Source organism: Leopardus geoffroyi, chromosome B4, assembly GCF_018350155.1.
Source record: "Leopardus geoffroyi isolate Oge1 chromosome B4, O.geoffroyi_Oge1_pat1.0, whole genome shotgun sequence".
NCBI lineage: Eukaryota > Metazoa > Chordata > Mammalia > Carnivora > Felidae > Leopardus > Leopardus geoffroyi.
Genome location: NC_059341.1, coordinates 26,918,596 through 26,941,213, shown reverse-complemented (window position 1 = coordinate 26,941,213; position 22,618 = coordinate 26,918,596). Strand labels below are relative to the sequence as shown.

At 41.1% G+C, this 22,618-nt stretch overlaps 1 protein-coding gene across 1 annotated transcript; it reads right to left on the bottom strand.

Annotated features, from left to right (window-relative positions):
- Positions 1-3,897: 3,897 nt before the first annotated feature.
- Positions 3,898-21,498, bottom strand: LOC123590655 (lysozyme-like protein 1). Its single transcript, XM_045464047.1, has 5 exons — positions 21,380-21,498; positions 19,046-19,208; positions 18,397-18,555; positions 4,955-5,033; positions 3,898-4,140 (listed from the first exon to the last, which is right to left on the bottom strand). The coding sequence occupies exons 2-5, from the start codon at positions 19,182-19,184 to the stop codon at positions 4,071-4,073; spliced, it is 447 nt and encodes a 148-aa protein (XP_045320003.1). The 5' UTR covers positions 19,185-19,208; positions 21,380-21,498; the 3' UTR covers positions 3,898-4,070.
- Between the last annotated feature and the right edge of the window lie 1,120 nt (positions 21,499-22,618).

Sequence of the window (22,618 nt, the reverse complement as noted above, 5' to 3'; positions counted from 1 at the left end):
TTCTTTCTCTCTCCCTCTGTCTCTCTGCCCCTCCCTCCCTCCCTCTCTCTCTCTCTCTCTCTCTCAAAATAAATAAATAAACATTAAAAAAAAAATCATGTACTGAGGGCTTTTGGTGAAGTCTGGAAGGAGCATAAGCAGTAAGAAAAGAAAGAGCCCTTTCCAGAACTTCAGGTCTAGAGTCCCAGGCCTGCAAATGTTGTTGGTTAAGCCAACTACACAACAAGAGAGGAAAGAGTACAGAAGCAGCAACTGAGTGCTGTTGCTCATAGGCGCTGTATCTTAGAAAACATTAATTGGGGGGAAATCGTGTGGTATGTGGAGTGAAAAGATCAGGTTACAAAATTAAAACTGCTTCCAACTCTGTAAAAAATAGAAAGAAAAAAAAAAGGGGGAAGAAAAGCCAAAAGTATTCATAGTAGTTATCGTTGACTGGTGAGGATATTTTGATCGTTTTGAAAAATATTTTCTGTATGTTGCACGATGAATATGCATTCTTGTTATGAGCGGAGCCCAGCTGATAACGCGACCAACACCAAGGCAGGGAAACGCCCCTAGCTCCATTTGCCGTGTGGGGTTTGGCCTGAACACCAGTAAGGAGCCCCCAGTGGCAAATGTTGTTTGAATTGCAGGCTCACGTAAGAAAATATCGTCTTTGTCTTTCTTCTCCCTTCCTCTCTTCTGTGAGACTGTGTATTAGCTTCTGACCTTCTGTTTCCCCCCTTTGTGCTGTTCCAGAAGGATCAGATTAAACAGATGTGCTTGCTGTGTCTGTGATGGAGGACGGTTTCTGAGCGTCCCTCTCCCATTCTGCACTGTGAACCAACTGGATAAGAGGGAAGGAAAAGGAGGCACAGACAGAGTCACCTGTCTGAATCACAGTGCCGTGGAGCTGCCTGAGGTCCCTAAGGGGGCCCTGTGGTGATCCAGAGGATTCTGCTACAGTCAGGTTTCCGCCTGGATCCTAAGCTCCCCCAGGGAAGAGGCTCCCGTGCAAACCAGCAGAGAGAATTGTCATCCCCTGCCCATTGCGTCTAAGAAACTTCCAGCAGCTTGATGCTCCGTGGAGTGGCTGCCCTGGATGATGGTCATGACCAGAGTGCTTCCTTGGCCATGTTTACTCTTCCGTCTAGTGGCACCGCAGAGAAAATGTAGAGCCTGACTCTGGGGGAGTGGGCTTGGAGTTGGCCGTTTAAAAGAAATGGCCACTGGAAGAAATAATTTTCATGTTTTAGATTTCAAATCGTAAATTTTTTGTTGGAAAAAGCAATACGTGCTTCTTGTCTCAAGTTTTAGAAGTCTAGACCGCTCGCCATCGATTTTGGGAGGACAGAGGAAATCTTTCTTGGTCTCCTAATGAGGCCTTTATTTCTTTAAATTGACTTAGATTAAATTTTGGGTGTGAGCATTTCCTAGTCTTTTCTTCTAGATCTTTCTGGGGCTGGCTGATGTTTGTGCTATATTGGGGTACACAAAGAGGTGGGTGATGAACACAGGTGAGGGGCTCAGGCACTCCCTATCCCTGAAGAAAGTAGGCTACTATTCTTTCACTGGGTTCAGAAGATTCCTATACAGCAGCAGAGTTGCCCTGGATTTCCCACTGTGGCACTGTGGGTCTCAGGGGGACAGTTACCCTTTCTATATAATTCAGTGTCTTCACTGTAAAGTGAAGATTATGTTACACTGTGCCCCAAGGTAGTGTGAGGTGCATTTGAAATATTAGCTGTGAACCTGATTTGAAAATAAAAATATTCCAAATAACAAGGTCTTGTTTGTATTCCTTCTATGACCCCGCATGTGTTCAGTGGGAAGGACCATAGAGAAAAGACTGTTAAGAGACGGAAGGACTAGAGAGGCCTCCTGTAGGCTGGTTGGGCTTGAAGAGGCTGTAGGGAAGTGGTACAATCTTCTGGTTTGGGGGAAAACCGAGAGCCAAGACATCCAAGGGGAAATGGTCTATGGGTTCAGGAGTCATCAAGAAAAAAAATGGCGAACTGGACAGAAAGTGTTGAGGAATGACAGAGAATGAGGTGAGATACATAGGGACAGATGTTGGGGGAGGAGGGATCCCAAGAATCAGGTAGAGATGGGCTCCTCCCCCACCACCAAAAAAAAAGAACGTATCTACCTCAGCAGTTGTCCAAACCCTGATATCCAACTGTCCGCTCAGTATGTCTGGTAAGCTACTGATAAGCTGGTCGTGAAGAGAAACTGAAAATCTATTTCCAAATATCTTGGAAACTGCACAAGGGAATATAAATTTCTGTTGTTGTTTCAATATACCTTTGTTAAATAACGATAACTCAGGAATGGGAGCAATATTTTCTTTTTGAATTTCTGAGAGTATTAATTATGGGAAATTATCAAGGACAATGCATTTTTTTATCCTAAAATTTTATGAAAATATTGAATAAATAAAACATTTAGGGAAAGAAATAGTAGGATTACATGCTTATAAATTTTATGAGTTTTGTGAAAAGATGGATCAAATTGTAAGGCCAGCCAACCTCTCTCCACTTGGAATTTCAATGCACTCCTTTTTTTCAGTTGAGTGGTTTTTTTTGTTTGTTTGTGTAATCTTTCCCCTCGTGTTTGCATAGCTAACACCAGTCCCATGCCAGCTTAGGTCATGAACACAGTATTACTGGTGTAATTAAGGTGGTTTAGCTAAGAATTGGGGCAGCAAAGCAAACAGATAACAGGACAGTAGTAAAGAACGATGCATATTTATGAACTTCTAGAAGCACAAATTGTTGACTTCGTGCAGCTAAACGGATTGAACATTTTTTACATTTTCATCAGCCATCTTTCAGAATTCTTTTTCAATTCTTACGCGGGATCCAAAAGCTTTCTCCCCCTGGTTTGTAATGCCTGTTAAATTGTCACTGAATTATGTTTGTTTAGCACATATGAGACGTTTATATTCTTTGGGAAAGTAGCAGTTTGGATTTTTTAAAGCCTATGCCTGCAAGTGAAGCCAGTGGCTGTGAAATGGGCCAATGGTAAAGCCCAGGCAGTTGGCAACTAGAGAATGTTTATGGGTCAGCTAGGTGCTATCACAAAACTCATCAGTCTGACCAGTGGGGGCTTTCTTGTAAGTGGGAAACTTATTTACAAATAACGATAGGCATAACCATTTCTTCAACAACCCTTAACTGAGTGCATTCTTGAGGTCAGATTGCATTCAACTAGAGCTTTCCATGTAAAGTTACAATAACACAGCCCCAACCACCTCTGCCCCAGCAGGACAGAGAACAGACAAGAAAAAACTCGGCAGACCAAAGCTTGCCTGCCATGTGGGCCATCCTTGCCTGGAGCAGAGGGCTTTCTGGGAATAGCTCTTGAGGGTCTGAGTTCCTCAGCTCTGGGTTACATGTCATAAAGCGTCCTTCAGATCATCACCAGTTCCCTGACCCAAGTACTAAAATCTAAAGGTCTAAGGCTGGAAGCAATTTTACCATGAGATGTTAGTATAGTTTTGAATTTGATAGATTTCATTTGAACAGGTGTTGGAACAACATGGGGAACTCTCCTAACGTTGGAGATGAGAGCTTCACTTCACCACTTTATTTCCATTGGCGTGTCCGTCAGGATTGCCTAGAGGGCAGAGAACATTCTCTCTGGCAGTGGTAAGCTGAGGAAGGACTGTGTGTCTGCTGACCAGAAGAGTGACCTAGTGCTTCAGGACAGAAGTCAGCAAACTATGGTCATTCATCTAGTGTTCTCCGTGACCTGGGAGTATTCTTTGTAAATGAGAAGCTGTTTCAGGGCCACAGGAACCAGTAATCCTTATCATGATGGCAGAATTTCGTTCCTCCTGGAGCCAGAACATTTTGCAGGTGACTTTCCAAATCTTAACCAGGGTGCTTTTATGACATCACTGAGATGGAGTCTGGGTGAGGTAAAGATACTTAAGAGAAAATATTTATTTCCTTAAAATGATAACTTAGTTTTCCCTCTCCAACTTTGAGAAGGAACATCAAGAGGAAGGGGGACAAGGTGATACCAGCATTTTGACATACTACAAATCCTAGGGACTTGTTGCAGAGCGTCCTGGGTCCGGTTCCGGTTCAGGAGACCTCGCATCCCTTTTTCCATTCAGACAGGTCCTTGCCCTCGCAGTGTTTCTTCCAGCCTTGCCTGAGGAGGACAGGGAAGCAGGAAGAACAGAAAGAAGCATGACAGTCCAAATATTCTTAGGTCCAAAACCATAGGTAATTAACCAAAACAACCAGCAGCACCCAGGATTTTGTTTTATTCATTTCTGAGATCCAAGGACTCTGTCCCTGTGCCTAGTTAAGACTTCTCTCTCCTTGATTTTCTCCTAGTCCTTATTAGCCTCAGCAACAGGTAAACAACTTGCATAAGGATGGGTCATTTAGTTAAACACCTCCGCCTCTGAAAATTCAGGTCCCCAGGTGGGTGACCTGGTTGGCAATGTTCATAAGACACCCAGCCTCAGAAATTGACAGTGAGCACCAGAAACCATGTCTCTGCACAGTCCTAGGGCTGTTTCCAGCTAATGTAGGGTATGGCTGACGTGGTTATTCTTCTCTCGCTGCTTCCTGTTCTCTCTCCCCACAAAATGTTGCTCTAGCTCTCCAAAACTATATCCAAAAGTTGAACAAGCTCAAGCTTTTTCCCTCTGGTGTATTGCCTTCACCAGCAATTCACATTCGAAAATACCTATCGTTCCACTGTTTGGACCATCTTAATGTGAAAGACAATCACACACCGCCATGACTCATAACATCTCTCCTCCCCGTAGAAACCCCTTTCACGGTGCTCATGGTACACCCACACACTCATGGGGGAGGGTATAGACAAGGTCCCATTAAAATCATTGGACCATTCTGCAAAGGGGAGTTTGTCAGTGCCCGCTGCAGCCATGATGAATGGACACACGGTTGGTTTTTTGCCCTGGTCGGTCCAAGTCTCCCAAGAAGACTCTTACCAATAGTTCATCCCTTCTGTCTCTTTAGCAATTTTCTTGGCACAGATAATCGCATCTGTGAGGTCGTCAGTGAGCAAGGCTGTAAAACAGAGAAGTACAGTATTAGCTGAGACTGTTATTTGAGGGGAGCCCCCAGTCACTATTTTTTGGAACAGGAGGGTAGGAAGAACTCGGAGATGCATTCTTATTTTTGTTGAGCTTCTTCACAAACCAAAGAATTTTTTTTTTTAAATTTCTAGAGTAGAATATCTTGACTTTTTGAAGTTTTAGTCCTGAAGGGTTTTTGGAAATGTGTTTAGAGAAGACATAGTAGGTGGCGCCTGGGACTTTGAGCATCTGACTTTTGATTTCAGCTCAGGTCACGATCCCAGGGTCATGGGAATGAACCCCACATCGGGCATCGAGCTCCATGTTCAGATGCTTAAGACTCTCTCTCTCTCTCTCTCTCTCTGTCCCTCCCTTTCCCTCATGCACATGCTGTCTCTCTAAAATAATTTTTTTTTATTTTTTTTAACGTTTATTTATTTTTGAGACAGAGAGAGACAGAGCATGACCGGGGGAGGGTCAGAGAGAGGGAGACACAGAATCTGAAACAGGCTCCAGGCTCTGAGCTGTCAGCACAGAGCCCGATGCAGGGCTTGAACTCACGGACCACGAAATCATGACCTGAGCCTAAGTCGGCCGCCTAACCGACTAAGCCACCCAGGCGCCCCTAAAATATTTTTTTTTTTAAAAAGACGCAGTAGGAGAATGTTTTCTGTGTCCTGAAGAAACACACAAGTAAGAGCCACAGTAAGTACAAGGTTTTCTCTACTTGGGTTACTTTGACACATGCGATCTCCTTATAGGTAAATATGAACCTTGTCCATTTAACTTTGCAGTTTGTGCATTAAAAGCAAGTTCTACCCAAGGTGTTTATCATAGGCAAATTTTTTATGTCAAATACATTAGTCTTTGTTATTTTTTCTATGGCTTTCAGACATAAGGAATCGTTTGATTGCAAATGAAATCATTGGTGTCTGCATTCTCTCCTGCTTGTCCAGAAGTGGGCTCAAAATCCTCAATGCAAACATGACAGAAAAAGGCAAAAAGTATAAAGTCTAGCATCACTTCTGTTGAATGGCAGGTTCTTCAGAAGCAAATGCAAAGACGGGTTTGGGATGCCAACACGTATCAGAGATCCACATCTGTGGAAGGAAGAGGCCAGAAGCAGGACTGCGCCGATGGAGATACTCAGTTGTGATGCAGGCTCACCGAAGTTGGCCAAGTTGTGCCCAAATAGCTAAGTCTTTTTTTTTTTTTAACGTTTATTTACTTATTTTGAGAGACAGCGAGTGTACATGTGCATGCATGCACGGGGAAGGGCAGAGAGAGGACAGAGAGGATCCCAAGAGCGCTCCTCACTCTTAGCGTTCCTTACTGAACACAGGGGTCCATCCCGTGAACCATGAGATCACGACCTGAGCCAACTGAGCCACCCAGGTGCCCCCAAATGGCTACGTCCTTAGGCCTCTGCATCACTCAGTCCCTGGGTGTGGACTGCTGAAGAGGGGCACAGTGTGAGATTAGACAGTCCTCTGTGGTTAAGACAGACCCTAAAGGAGGTACCGGGTAGACTTCTACAAATGCGCAGATGTCGCAGAAGCCAGACATCTTCCCTTCAAGGGGAATCTGGGCTGTCCATCTCCCTGCCCATCACAACCACTGATCGAAGACATAAAAGCAGGAGCCATTTGATGGCGTTTTTATTTATCAATTAAGCAAAGATCTTGAAAGAATGGGGTAATACTCCGTGTTGACAAGGGTGCGATGAAATAGGCACTCTTCCGTACTTCCTGGTGAGAATATAACGGGTTCAGCTTTTCAGGAAAGCAATTGAACAGCATGTGTCAAGAGCCTTGAAGTGGTTCTTATCCTTTCAGCTAGCAATTTCTCTTTCTGGGCCTATCTTAAGGAATTCATTACGACCTGAGACAAAGATTTATTTACAGAGTAGTTTATTGCAGCTTAGTGTGTAAGAGGAAATTGATTTTCAAGCGTAAGAGATCTAATTGCCTCATAATTAGGGACGTTCACATTAATAATAATACCTCCACAGAATGGAATAAGGTGCCATTTAAAATCACGGGTTGACGTGGTTTCATAATAGTGGGAAATGCTCCCAATATGAAGTTCTCAGGATTGTAAAAAGATCCACCTAGAGCTACACCATTCAATTTGGTAGACATTAGCTATATGGGGCTATTGAAATCTGAATGAATTTATACAATCAGAACTTCAGTTCATCAGGTGCTCTCACTACATTTCAGATGCTTTATAACGTCTTTATTGTGGCTAGTCGTTCTCATATTGGATAGCCCAGAAAACATTTCCGTCGTCACAGAAGGTACGATTGGACAGCACCGGTTTAGAGAGAAAATAAAAAGATAGTCATAGCCACCAGTATTTGAAGGTTTAGCTCTAAATTGTGGCATCACCAATGCTTTAAGTCTTCCCTGCATGTTTCTAATTTTTTTACAGTAGAAATGCATTATTTTTATTTTCAGAAAAATATAACAAAAAAAGAATCATATTGCGATCAAATGGATCGCTAAAACACAAAATTATTTTGTAAACTCAGTTGAAAATGGTGTTTTTCTTGAGTATGCCAACTTAGTTGCTAATTAAGTTGCTTTCTCAGATAAGCTAAACCAGAAGATACGGGTAGTGATAGATTGCTTTAAGCAAATTCATCCAAATGTGGTGGTTTTTTTTTTTTAATTTTTTTTTAATGTTTTTAATTTATTTTTGAGACAGACAGAGACAGAGCATGAGCAGGGGAGGGGCAGAGACAGAGGGAGACACAGAATCTGAAACGGTCTCCAGGCTCTGAGCTGTCAGCACAGAGCCTGATGCGGGGCTCGAACTCATGAATCACGAGATCATGACCTGAGCCAAAATCAGACACTTAACCGACTGAGCCACCCAGGCACCCCCAAATGTGGTGGTTTTTAAATTTAAAACAAAATTCTGCTAAACAAGAGAAAATTAATGAAAAATATGAGCTATAAGTGATGACAAATTGGGACAATATATTCAAATTCATCCTTTGATACACAGTGAAAATTAAAGCTTTGTTAGCTTATATGCACCTTGTTTCTAGAGAGATGAATAGTTAGAATAGCAATTACTGTTACTAACACCTGCCTTTATAGAAAAAATACTCTGTGTCAGGCTCATGTTAAGTCCCTTCATGTATTATCTCTGTTAGGACTTGGAACAACCATGTGGGTGAGTACCATTATTAGCCCATTAAACTGAGGTCTACACCCAGTAAATGAGTCTGCATGCAAACCTAGGGCTTAAATTCTGTTGTCTCCACTGCTTCCTTCCAACATGGCCACTTAAGCAAAAATTTCTGCTTATAAGACTATATGCTAATGAAGTTGACAATAAAAATATAAATACTTTATTAATTTTTCAAGTAATTATTTATTAGGAGATTATCCAAACTTAAATTCTCGGTATCTGATACGCATTCCAATTACATAGAAACACTTTATTTTGTGTGCATAATTATTTTTTTAATGTTTATTTATTGAAAGAGAGAGAAAGAGAGCACGTGTGTATGTGTGTACGCATGCATGAGTTGGGGAAGAGCAGAGAGAGAGAGAGAGAGAGAGAGAGAGAGAGAGAGAGAGAATCCCAGGCAGGGTCCATGCTATCAGCGCAGAGACCAACTCAGAACTCTATCCCATGAACCTAGAGATCATGACCTGAGCCGAAATCAAGAGTCGGATGCTTAAATGACTGAGCCACCCAGGTGCCCCTGTGTGTATAAATTCTTGATAAGTGCTGAGATATCGTGGGGTTTGTATTAGGAAGTGGTTGGAGACTGTTGCCTAAGAGAAGTGGGTTCAGTGGGGCCTCAAGGGGTGGGAAGGACATAAATTATACATAGTGGGCAAGAAGTAGAGAGTATTCTATCATGCCAGGACTGGAACACGCGGGAAGACAGGACTGGAACACAAAGTGGAAGGCTTGTGTTTGGGGTAAGGCAGTTTGCTTGGCTGGAGATGCTGTGTAGCCATTGGTAGCCATTGGTAGCTCCAGTCACTGGCTGGAGATTAGCTGCTGCAGAACCATGTGGTGGAGACCTTGTAAAGTTTGTCAGTCTCCCATTTTGCGATAACTTTATGTTGCCTAAATGAGATGTTTTCAAAGTGCTAGTTGGACGTGACTTTGAATTGGCTCAGGAAAATTTGTTGAGGAAGACGGGGGCTGGGAAACACGAACTTGAGGTGCTGAGATGCGAAGACACAAGGAAACCACCACAGAGGGGCAGCAGAGGGGCAGAAATGAGTCAAGAGAGCAAGTGTTTACAAGGATCCATGCCAAGAATTGCTTCTGCTCAATTTACTTTAAATAGACAAGTCTGTCCAGTCAAAGCGTTCTGTTGAACAGCAAAGCATTATTCAGCTGAATAGTTTATTCTCCCACATCCAACAACAGAAAATGGCAACAATCTACAAAAAAGAATAACTTATTTTCAGGTAAGTTGGTTCTGCTATAAAGTCTGTCTGTCTCTCGCCAGCATCCTTCTGCCTTCCAACTAAAATATCACTACCATGCCTACAATTTAAACCTCCTTCCCCTCTCTGAAGTGACAAAGGCCAACTCAGATACCAGGCTGATGAGAAATAGAGATTAATATAGGTAGACGAGACTAGGTACGAGAGACAAAAATCACCTCCCCCCCCCCAAACATCTCTCATTTTAAAGAGGTCTGTGCTATTAGAGGAAAATAAAGATTGATATTTTATTATCATGTGTGTGCATACACATATATATGTTTATATTTATACATACATATATATACAAATATTCTGTCTAAATAGTTTGGGGAAGGTAGGCAGGAATTCTGGAAACACAATTTGGTATGGGTGTGAGGAGATGGTATAGCTTTGGAAGATGGGCAGGAGGTACATATGAACCATACATTTATGAAATGTAATGTTTCTTGTAAAGATACCCCAATGCTAACTTGTTTCCCAGTTCCCATGACAAATGTCCCTACTTCTGTAATATATGGGACAGAATAACATCGTCCATAATTAAAGCTTCTCTGGCCTGAGGCTGAGGGAAGCCAGTTACTAAGGGGTGATTAGGATATAAAACCAACATCCTGTTTTCTATTTTAAAGCTGTCTCTGAAAATCCCATGCTCTTTATGATGAGAAAGCAGATACGAGAGTTCCTTCACCTCTCACCATGAACAGTCCAACATTTTCATTTCCTAGAATTCAAGATTGCCTTGCAGATATCTGTTTGCCCCAGACTTCCTTATTTCAAACTAAATTGAACAATATTAAATTAGTCAACTGCAAGCAAAGTCAAGCGTGGTCGTGACGGAGTCACAAGATTTTCTCTCCCACTGTAAACAGCTAGAAAACTAGACAAATATATGAAAACATTATTTTCAGACATTAGACAGCAAGCAATGCAGGATCGTGACCCTTGAAAGATAGAAACCAAATGAGGAGAGTCTTATGATTGCCGTGAGTTTCTGCCCAGAGGCACTGTTCAAGCAAGAAAGGTAAAACCCAGGCAGATGGCAGTTTAAGTGGAGGAGACAGAGATAAGAGGCCAAGGCAAGTGGAATTTGTGGAGAAGAGAATCTGAGAGGAAGGGGCCACCCAGAAGGACAACACCAGAAATCTGCATAGGGATTCCACTGAGTTTTTGACCGAAAGCTTAACTGGGTTCGCAAGGGGTAAAACTCCACGAAGCTAGTTAGAAAACGATTACCAGGGACCTGTACAATTACAGAGCTCACACAGGGCTGGGAGACATTTGTTTTCTGAGTAGTCAGAGGGAAGAGAGCTTGGTGAACCCCTGGACATTCAAAAGACACTAGAAAAGCTATGCCTTCGTAGTTGGGTTAAATTAGCCCTACCATAAATACTACTAGCGAACTTCCCTACCACAATTTAAAAGCAAGTATTAACAGGGTCAAGCCGATCAGAATTAATGACTTGCCAAGATGAAATCCAATAGTCCTTAAAGGACCTTGACAACATAATTGAGACACTTAAAAATGTAATACATACTATGTTTAGTATCCAACAAAATGTTATTATATGTGCAAAGAGGTATAAGAATGTGACCCATAACCGGGGGAAAGAGCAGTCAATGTTAAGACCCAGAAATGGCACAGCTTATTGAATTACCAGGCAAGGAATGTAAAATAATTTATAAATATGCTTATTGATATCAAGGACTTAAACAAAAACATGAATAAAATGAGGGAAATGAAATTGATAAGCTGATCACCCAGCACTGAAAATACACAATATCGGAAATGAAAAATTCAATTAATGAATTTAATAGATTAGGCACTTCAGAAAAAAGACCAGAGAATGTGAAGATATAGCAATGGAAGCTATTGAAAATAAAACACAGAAAGGGGAAAAGATTGAAAAAAAGAAGAGTGTCGGTGACCTATGGGACAATATCAAGTGATCTAACGCATGTGTCATTAGAATTTTCAAAGGAGAAAAGATGAAAATTATAAACCCAGGGATCCAAAATGTTAATGAATATCAAGTAAGATAAACATAAGAAAACAGACTTCGTGATCACATTGCTGAAAATTGGACATTATAAAGAAACCTTAAATGCAGGTAGAAAAAAAAAAGAGACATTACACCCTGGGGATGCAAATCAGAAGATCACCAGTTTCTCAAAAAAACAAAATGAGCCAGAAGACGAAGCGTATCTTTAACACATTTAGAGAAAAACAGCCTCCAGCTTAGAATTTTATATGGAGAGCAAATAGCCCTCAAAGAAAAAAATGAAATATAGACATTTTCAGGCAGATAAAAGCTGAGAAAATGCTTTTTAGTAGACCTCTACTCCAAAAAAGATACTGGAGGATATTCTTTAGGCTGGAGGAAAATGATATCGCTCAACTGCCTACCCAAACGAATTCCACTAAAGGAGTGAGGAGTGTTGGAGATGGTAAATGTGTGGCAAATATAAAGAGACCCTTTTCCTCAGTTAAAAAATTTACTTAAAAGATAATTGCTTCAGGCAAAAATGCATGAGGTGTATATAACACGTTGAAGTAAGGTGCAGGGCAACACAGCATAAAGGATGGGATGGGGAAGTAAGTATATAGTTATAAGACTCGTGTATTATACATGAGTATAATGTTATTTGAAGGTAGAATGTGAGAAGATGATGCGTGTTGTAAACCTTAGAGTAACCGTTGTAAATAAAACGGAAGTGCAGCTAACAAGCCAATGGAGGAAAGAGAGTACTGAAAAATATCCAATAATCCAAAAGAAGGCAGAAAAAACCGAACCCGAACTAGATGGCACTAAGAGAAAACAAACAAAAAAACCCAAGACAGTGGATTTTAAAGTAACCGTGTAAGTAATCACATTGGATATAAATGATCTAACGTCCAGCAAACTGGCCCACAGGCCTATGCTCTGTTTTTGTAAATAAAGTTTTATGGGAACACAGCCACGCTTACTCATTCGCATCTTCTCTATGACTGCTTTTGTGCTACACGGCGAGTCGAAAGTTCCAACCGAGACTGTATACAACACTAAAAAATTTACTATCTGGCCCTTTAAAAAACCAATTTGCTGGCACTATCGACAATAGCCCAAGTATGGAAAGAGCCCAGATGTCCATCGACTGACGAATGGATAAAGAAGATGTGGAAAAGAAGGGAATATTACTCGGTGATTAAAAAGAATGAAATCCTGCCATTTGCGACAGTGTGGATGGAACTAGGGTGTGTTATGCCAAGCAAAATAAGTCAGTCAGAGAAAGACAAATATCATATGATTTCACTCACGGGTGGAATTCAAGAAACAAAACAGATGAACGTAGGGGAAAGGAAGTAAAAATAAGATATAAACAAAGAGGGAGACAAACCATAAGAGACTCTCAAATACAGAGAACAAACTGAGGGTTGCTGGTGGGGTGTTGGGTGAGGGGATGAGCTAAATGGACAATGGGCGTTAAGGAGGGCACTTGTTGGGATGAGCACTGGGTGTTATATGTAAGTGATGAATCACTAAATTCTGTTCCTGAAATCATTATTATACTACATGTTAACTTGGATTTAAATGTTTACAATGTTAAATGTTTAAAATGTTAAAAAAATAAACCACAATGAAATATAAGAAAGAAAGAAAGAAAGAAAGAAAGAAAGAAAAGAAAGAAAGAAAGAAAGAGAGAAAGAAAGAAAGAAAGAAAGAAAGAAAGAAAGAAAGAAAGAAAGAAAGAAAGAAAGAAAGAAAGAAAGAAAGAAAGAAAGAAAGAAGAAAGAAAGAAAGAAAGAAAGAAAGAAAGAAAGAAAGAAAGAAAGAAAGAAAGAAAGAAAGAATAGAGTTTGCTGACCTCTGGTCTAAAAATTCTTTTTTTTGTTGTTAAAATTTTTTTAATATTTTATTCATTTTTCACAGAAAGAGAGAAGGGGGGGGGAGGGCAGAGAGAGAGGGAGACACAGAATCTGAAGCAGGCTCCAGGCTCTGAGCTGACAGCCCAGAACCCGATGTGGGGCTTGAACTCACAAACTGTGAGATCATGACCTGAGCCGAAGTTGGACACTTAACCGAATGAAACACCCAGGCGCCCCCCGGTCTAAAAATTCTTAACAAAAAGCAGAAACTGTTGGACCGGATATAAAAGCAACACCTAACTATGTATTGTCTGTAAGAAATTCACAGTAAATATAAAGATGTAGATAAGTGAAAAGTAAAAAAATGGTGGGGAGCCTCGGTGGCTCAGTTGGTTGAATGTCTGACTTTCAGCTCAGGTCATGATCTCTCTGTTTGTGAGTTTGAGCCCCGCATCGGGCTCTGTGCTGATAGCTCAGAGCCTGGAGCCTGCTTCAGATTCTGTGTCTTCCTCTCTCTCTGCCCTCCCCTGCTTGTGCTCTCTCTCTCTTTCTCAAAATTAAATAAACATTAAAAAAATTTTTAAGTAACAGAATGGAAAGAAATATTGTGCAAAGGAAACTGAATCACTATAGTACTATCAGGTAAAGTAGATTTGGGGATAAGAAATATTATCAGAGTTAAGGAGGGGCATTGGCACTAACGATAAAAGGGTCAACTAATTAGGAAGATTTAACAGTCCTCAATATGTATGTATCTAATAACAGAGCTTCAAAAATGGACAAATCTGAAAGAAGAAATATGTAAATTGTAATTTTATAGTTGGAGATTTCAATACATCTTTCTCATTACTTGATAGAATAAGAAAATAAGTATATAATATACTTATAGATAATTATAAAATATACATATAGTATAGATGCTTATTATATATATATATATATATATATATATATGTAGTATAGAATATCCACCTAGCAACTGTAGAATACACATAATTTTTTCAAATGCACATTTGCCCTAATCATATGCTGTATGGTGACCATAGATCTATGTCACAAATAAGGTTCAAATCATTTTGAAGGTTTGAAACCATATAGACTACTGCAATAGAATCATTTTAGAAATCAAGTGTAAAAATTCATCCTGGGATCATCCCTTATAATCATCTTGGGCCTTCCCTTTGGCTCTCTCCTTTATTGAAATGTCTTGTTTTGTGGATCTGTGTCTACCTATTTCTTGGTTTACCTTGTCCTTTTGGTGGAACACCTTTTTCTGTGCACTAAGAGACTGATCTACATGGATGACATCAGTAGACACCCCCCATCCGCCCGCCCCCTCCTCTGACTTCAGAGTTGAACGGTGAACACCAGCAGGAGATTGCAAGGGAAAAGGACAGTGAAGTTGGGATGTATACGTTTCCTCAGATTTTTTTTCTGTCCGGTCCCCAAGAACAAACTGTGTCCATCGATGGAAGGTCACAGCTCCTACAAGGTAGCCTTTGCCATACGGACCCTGTACCTGGGTGTGGGTCACGGCTCTCTCTCCATTTCCCCTTGGGCCAGGAGTCAGTAATGGTTTGCTGTTTCGAATCCCTTACTTCAATACTCCTGGCGTTTCCCTGCAATCTGACTGTACTTTTGTAAGTAGCTCCCTTTTAAAAATTTCTGAATTACTTAGTTTGAATTGGTTATGTTTTACCAAGTCGGGATTCTTTCTGTAGGAAAGACAACTTGTTTGTCTCAAAATCTATTCATTCTATACTCATAAAATATTGAGGATTCGGCTAGTGTGGAAATTTAGATTGGAAATAGCTTTTCTTCAAGATTTTAAAGACAGGACTCTATTTTCGTCTAGCTTCCCAGCGTTGATATTGAGAAGTCTGATGCCACTCTGATGCTTGATCTTCTGTAGGGAACATGTTTCTCTCTCTCCTTGAAGAATTAGTGTATTCTAATACTCTCCAGTTTTCTGAAATTTCATGAGGCTGTGCCTTAATGTGAATCTACGTTAATTGAGTGTACTCCTCCCGTGATGAACCTTATAAATTGGAGATGCGTGCCTTTCTGTCCTGGAAATATTTTTGAAAGATGTCACTCTGTCTACTGTTTCCCTTCTTATCCTGCTGAAACTTGTATTACTCAGATCCATTTATTTTTCTTATCCTTACTTCCCCTATTTTCCATCTGTCTCTTTCTTCTTCATTCTGCTTTTAGAGAGAGTTCCTTAATCTTATCTTCCAACTTATCTATGGAGGTTTTCATGTCTGCGATCATATTTTAAATTTCCAGGGGCTCTTGTTCTCTAAATGTTTCTTCTGTTTTTATAAAAGAAAGCATCCTTTTCTTGTTTCATTGATATGACTGACATGTTTATCTATATGAAAATATTAATGATAGTTTCCTTTTTCATTTGAAATGTTCACGTCTCTGTATCATCTCTGCTTTCAACAAGCTACTTTTATCTGATTTTGGTTTTTTTCCGTTTTGTTTTTGTTTTGTTTTACTTTGTCTCATTCTTTCACGTCAATGACGCTTCAATGATGTCTGGTGATCTTCGGTTATCTGCACTTATTTAAGAAAGAGAGACTAAAAGGCTGATTGGGAATTCTGTATACAGACACTGAGATTTTCAACTAGGTATCTCACTATAGGGAATTCTGGCTAGTTTTGTTCATGGAGAGGTCCCACTCAGAATCTTCAGTTATTTCCTTTTCATCTGTCTGAATCCCCCAGAACAGAATCTTCTCTTCTGGCTTCCATCATTCTGAGATCTAACTGGAGGAAAGTGACTGGGACTATGGAAACTTCAATTCAATCTCCCATGTCTTCAGTATGGAGCTCTCCCATTCACAGGGTGTTGAGCTCCCTCAGCTGAGGGACTTTTTACTTGCTCTCTCCAGAAGGGAAAGCTCCAGTATTCTGCCAGGATTGGGGAGGAGCAGTCAGTAGCTAAATAGAGTCAGGAAGGGAATCTGATGGTCTAGCTGCTCCTTAATTGGACTTCCAATCGATCCTCCTATTTTCTACCTACCTTCACTCGAGTTTCCGGAATTAGCTGATCCTGCTGATTTCTGAGCCCTTTTAGGATTCTGTGGTTGCTTCTTGGCTTTTCCCACTGTCAGTTTAGGACTCAAATTTCTCTAATTACTAACTTAGCCAGCCCTTGTCCTCCTGCTTTTCAGCTTCTAAAAATGTGCATGTCCGTGGGTTCTACTCCTGAAACCAATACTGCATGGTATGCTAACTAACTTGAATTTAAAGAAATAAATTTTTAAAAACGTACATGTCTAGTTGCTGGGTTTAACTGGAAGCCTCACTCCATTGGCAAGTTCTTGGGGATGCTAATGAAATAGACTGTGGATGGGAGGGGTTTAAAATTCACACCTGTAGGAAGGTGAAGATACTGAATGTTTTAGTCCAGAAGGTAAGGAATTAAAGACAAGAAATATCGACTAGTCATTTTCAAGCATTTAAATCAGTTTCTATGTATAAGGCTGAACAAATTCATTTTGAATAAATCCAGAAGAAAAACTAGAATTAATGGAAGAAAGCTTTAAGGAGGTAGATTTTGGCTCATCAAAAGAATGTTCTAAATTAAGAGTTGATCGACAATTGTGTGCTCTGCCTCAGGAGTTAGTGAGCATTCTGCTTTAATGTAGGTGTAGGGACAATTTACTAGAAAATTAACACATTGTTCAATCTTTCATACATTCAGACATATGTACTGATTACATAGTAGTGTCAAAAGGAAATTAAAAGTTTATTTTTTGCTTCTAAGGTGTTCGCCACAGAATATCTTATAACTCCGTGTCTTCACCCTTGCTTCTCATTCCTTCCATTCATTTATTTAACGAATATCTCTTGAACCCCGAAACTATGGCCAGGTACCACTCTGGGCAATGAGGATACCTCAGTGAACAAAACAGATGAACCCCTGTCCTCGCGTTGTAGAGTGGAGATGATTGGTTGAGTATCTCTTGCATGTTATTCTCCATGACTCCCAGCCATGGCCATCATTCAGATCTTTCTCTCCCCTCCACACTTGCAGTGGCACTTGAACGGTCTCTTCTTCAACCGATCTCACACCCTGTTTGCAGATTAATCCTTCTGGAGCAGTGCTCAAGCAACTGGCCTCTGTTGATTTCCGATTGCAGGCAGAGATCAGTACACATGTCTCAGCCTCGCCTCCAAGGCCCTTCACAGCCAGGTGGTAATCAACCTTTCCAACCCCATGTCCTGTTATTTGTCTTTATGTTCCCTTTGTTCTAGATAATACAAATGTCTCACTGCTCTCTGTGCGTGCACCAAACCTCCCCACGTGCACTTTTTAGCTTTCATTGTTCCCTTCACCTGAAATGATTCATCTCTGAATGTCCAAATCTTACTTATCTTACTTATCTTCCAAGTCTTAGATCAAATATCATTGTGTCTACAAAACTTTCCATGGCTTTATCCATAACGTCTTTGTCCTCTGCAGTCCACCATAACTCAGCCTGGTTATAGTCATTTAACGTCATAAAGTATACGACATGTCCTAAAGTCTGATGCTTTCTGCCAGCCTCAACTCGGTGCACATGCATATTTTTTAAACAATTGAAGTAGCACCCTCGGAGTGAATTCTAGCTTAATTTCCACTGTTTAAGAAATTTAAAGTGTAGTGGTCTCATTCTGTACAAATAAGCATAAATGCATACTTCGAGCAAATTGCTTATGGAAAGCAGTTGGCAAACAACTCTCTCCTTCCTGTTGAAGATATTTCATGTCCTTATGCGTGAAAGGATAGTAAAGTCATCTGTCCACCCCTCTGTTGTTATGGTGGCTTCATGAAAACCATCCTAGAAGGAATAACTCCTCATTGGGCAAGCAGGCCACAGAACCCTGAGTGTCACCCAGGGGGGCTGTTCCTAATTTGTTGGCATGGTATAGACCTACTTGCACATCTGAACTCGAAATCTCTGCTAAAACAGAAAATGGGTCGATGTTCCATGATCAGCTTTCCTGCCTTTATCCCCCAGGACGTTATTTTTGGAAAAGCAAAACCGTACCTGAGCAGGCGACGTGACAGTGGTTCTTCTCCTGTAGCTTAGCATGTCTGCACCACGTGAAGCTGTTTATCTGGAAAATGCCATAGTCAGTGCTTCCATCCTCCAGCTGGGTCTGCGCCGTCGTATTGTAGTGGCTCTCATAGTATGCCATGCAGATCCCTAGAGGAGGAAAAAGCCAGAAACGCCAGTAAATGTATGTTTTCCCCTCCAACCCTGCTCTTAGAGGAGAGTTCTTTATACATGTTATAATAATGCTGTGGTCCCAACCTAGCTTGGGGAAGGACAGGGCAGGTAGTATACCCACGGAGCACACCCTAAGCCACATACCTTGTCAGTGGCTACACCTGGACTAGATGGGAACTCAGGTCCTCCCCCTACTGCGCCAGCAAGGGTGGCGTTGTTTTCTCCTTCCCTGACTGATGGACTCCAAGGGTGAGGACAGGAGGGGCAGGGAGGGGGACAGGAGCCCCAGAGAGCAGCGGTTGAGAAGAACATGTGGACAGCCAGCAGGTGTCCTTGGTGGGGCAGACCGTGGAAGAGCTGGGGACAAGCCAAGGCTGGAGGTGTGGGGAGACTTTGATATCTCGGGCAGTTGGGGTGGGGGGGGGAGATCAAAAGTAGAAAAAGAACAGGAAGGAAGAAATCTCACAGTTTCCAAGGCTAAAGCCCTGGTAATTGTCCAGGCCAGCCCTTGAAAATATTTTTGCCAGTTTACAGCGAGTGTAGACTTTGGACTCAGTGACGGTGACCAGGCAGCTAATCAGGGCCAAGATGCTGGCAGCCTTCATCCCCAGGTCTGTTGTAGGCAGAACCTGTCAAAGACAGGAGACCACGTCAAAAAATCTTGCTCTGTCCTGAGTCCTGAGATAAGTCTGTTGCCATTGAGATCTTCAAATCTGCCGCAGTTGTGGATGGTTCTGCCTAGAATTTTCCTGGTACTTTTATTTTTATTTTACTTTATTTTATTTTAATTATTAAATTGAAAAAAAATTTTGAGTATAATTGACATACAGTGTTATGTTAGTTTTGGCTGTACAACATGGTAATTTGACAAGTTTATACATTACATTATGCTCATCACAAGTGTCACCATACAACGCTCTGGCAATATCATTGACTATATTCCCTATGCTGTGTCTTTTATTCCTGTGACTTATTCATCCCATAAATGGAAGCCTGTATCTCCCATCCCCTTCACCCACTTTGCCCAGCAACCCCCCACACCCCCCAATTTCTGTTTCTTTCGATCTTTCAGAGCAGCATGGGGAAAAAAACAAAGTACAGGAGTAAACAGTACAAGGAAGGAATGAGTACAGGCTCTTTCCTTAATAATTTTCTTCATGGTCACTTTCAAGTAAATGCTATGTTTCTGGGATCAGACCAGCAAAGAAATGAGCCCTTCTTTGTTGAGGCTCAGTTAGAAACCAGAGGGCATTCCATTTCCAGGAGTCCCATTTTAACTCTATCAATAGACCAAAATAGAATACAAAGAGTTAAGCATTCCTTATATATGTGGAAACATACACCCCAGTTTCAACCAGAGGTGGCAGATACATGGGTCTGCAAGGACAACTTTTAAGATTTATTAATCGGGGCTTTATTGAAATAAGACTTATGGGTGCTTGGGTGGGTCGATTAGTTAAGCACCCAACTCTTGATTTCAACTCAGGTCATGATCTCATAGTCATGAGAATGAGCCCTACATTGGGGGGAACCTGCTTGAGATTCTCAACATGGAGCCTGTTTGAGATTCTCCCCTCCTCTCCCTCTACCCCTCCGCCACTTGCATGCATGCTCTCTCTCTCTCTCTCAAAAAATAAAAATAAAATAAAATAAATGAAATAAGAAGATTTAGCATCGTATCTTTCTTCTATTCTCTTAATACATTTCCAAATGTGGGACCCTCGTTTCAAAAATATCAGTGTTATATTGCAAAGCCAATGTTTTTCTGAGCCCCTCCATCACTGCTGCATAGGTTCCCTTAAAAGTCTTGGTATTGACTGTTGAGCAAGAGGGGACAGATGACCATGGATCACAAGAGGAGGGAAGTGTTGGTGGTGGGAGTGGAGAAGCCATAAAGAGACCCCCACTGAATTATTTAAAGTGGGAGTAGGATCAAGAGCTCCATGCCTTGTTGTCTACTGGTTTTCTAGAAGTGCTTCCTCTCTCAAAGCAATGTCTTCCCCAAATACAGCAGTCTTGCTGGGATGGGGGTGGAGTGAAATTTATGATACTGAACTTGATATTCATACATATTTTCATCCAGCATAATTTTCTGCCATTGCCTAGAGATTTCTAAAGCTATTACTTTCTTCTCCTAGAGTTACATTCTCCAATTGAAAGGTGATGCTAAAAACAGGGCTGAGTATTCAGAAAGACCAGAGGAAGAGTCACTATGGGGGCTTTAAAGTAACTAAGCAATAAGGTCATCTGGTGTATACAGAATACATACTGGTGAATAGCAAGGCTCAGCAACCCAGGCCTGCTTTTGTAAATAAAGTTTTATCGGAACATAGCTATGCCCATTCGGTAATAGAACGTGTATGGCTGCTTTTCGCAGGGTTGAGTGGTTGTGTTAGAGACCGTATAGGTCACAAAGTCTAAGATACTCATCTGATCCCTCCCAGAAATGGTCCCAACAGAAATGGTACAACAGTGAGCTCTGCGCTAGGCGCTGAGAGGGAGATACCTGAGGTTTATGATGCAGAGCTTACATATTAAGTTGGTTTCTATCGCCTGCGTGAAAGGGTCCCCTTAGAATCTTACTGGTCACCAACAAACCAAAATGAAACAAGACCTCACAGAAGTGGTAGCCCCAAGCACACTGTTCTCTGCCCTTCAAGCCAGAGGTGGCTTTTACTGGTTCTTTGGGACAGGTGGTTTCACTGGAATAATTTAGGTCTCATCAAAAAGGCAGATTCCTGGTGCCCACCGCAGCGATCGTGCTCAGGTGATTCTGTGAAAGGAACATTATTCTACTCACTCAGTCGGTGACTGGCAGCTTACACGAGCTTCCTGCACCCTGTGAAGCCATTTCTCATTCTTACAAGGCAAAAGTGATCTGTCTTCAACCAAGAATCTTTCTTTAGAGCCTTAGCAAGAGAAGAGTTCCTAACTCTTGTTCCCAACTGCCTAGAGATTCTAGAATCCTACTTCTTGGGACTTGGGTGATCACTGCGTTCTGGGCCTTCCTTACTCTTCTTTTCTCTTCTTCCTCCACAACAGCCCTCGTCACTGCTCAACTCGGCCAGGGCTTCCCTTTCAAGCGCAAGCTCCTCTCTCAGGCAACAGTCTCCAAACGTTATCACAAATCCCATCGATAAAGAAATTTGAGCCCGTACCCCCAGTAGGTATATATCAAATTGTAAACCACACTCATGTTCTTCTGTACTAATGTTCCATAAATTAGAAACATAGACAAAACCAAAATTTGAAAAAGGATGAGATAGAGGTGAAATTAGTCCTTAAAAGTTGTATTAAAAGCCCAAAATATCTTGCTATAATTCGTTATTGTTAATAAAATATTTTTAGTGAGATCAGCAACACCCGACTGAAAAATGGACAAGTGATCTGAACAGACATTTCATCAGAGGAAACATGAAGATGGCAAATAAGCATGTAAAAGATGGTTAACATCTTTTGCCATTAGGGAAATGTAAACTAAAACCAAAATGAAATACCGCTTCACATCTCTTAGAATAACTAAAATCAATCAAACAGACAATCCGCAAAGACAATGAGGCTGTGGGTCAGTGAGAAGTCTCATTCTTCACTGGTGGAATGCAAAATTGTATAGTCGTCTTGGAGAACAGTTAGGCAGTTCTGACAAAGTTGAACATAGACTTTCCAATTACATCAACAATCACATTTCTGGTATTTATCCGAGTGAACTGAAAACTTCTGTTTGCGTGAAAACAAGTTAGCCTATATTTCTAGCAACTATTCATAATCATTACAAATGGAGGCAACCAGATGTCCTTCAACAGAAGAATGTATGCAGAACTCGGCATATCCATTCAGTGGAATACTACTCGACAATAAAAGCAACGAGCTACGGGTCCCACGACACGGATGAATCTCAAGTGCATTTTGCTAAGTAAAAGAAAAAAAAAACCAAAAGACTATATGTTACAGGATTTCACTTATGTGACATTATGAAAAAGAAAAACTATGGGATTGAAAATAGATCAGTGGTTGCCAGGGGTTTAGGGTGGGGTTGACT

What these genes read in the sequence shown, in the direction of transcription:
- LOC123590655 (XM_045464047.1), bottom strand. Translation starts at nt 19,184, where the DNA reads ATGAAGGCTGCCAGCATCTTGGCCCTGATTAGCTGCCTGGTCACCGTC. An exon ending in CTGTCACGTCGCCTGCTCAG is followed by an intron (nt 5,034 to 18,396) that starts GTACGGTTTTGC and finishes TCTGTTTTACAG; the next exon opens with CCTTGCTCACTGACGACCTC. An exon ending in ACAGAAGGGATGAACTATTG is followed by an intron (nt 4,141 to 4,954) that starts GTAAGAGTCTTC and finishes TGTCCTCCTCAG; the next exon opens with GCAAGGCTGGAAGAAACACT.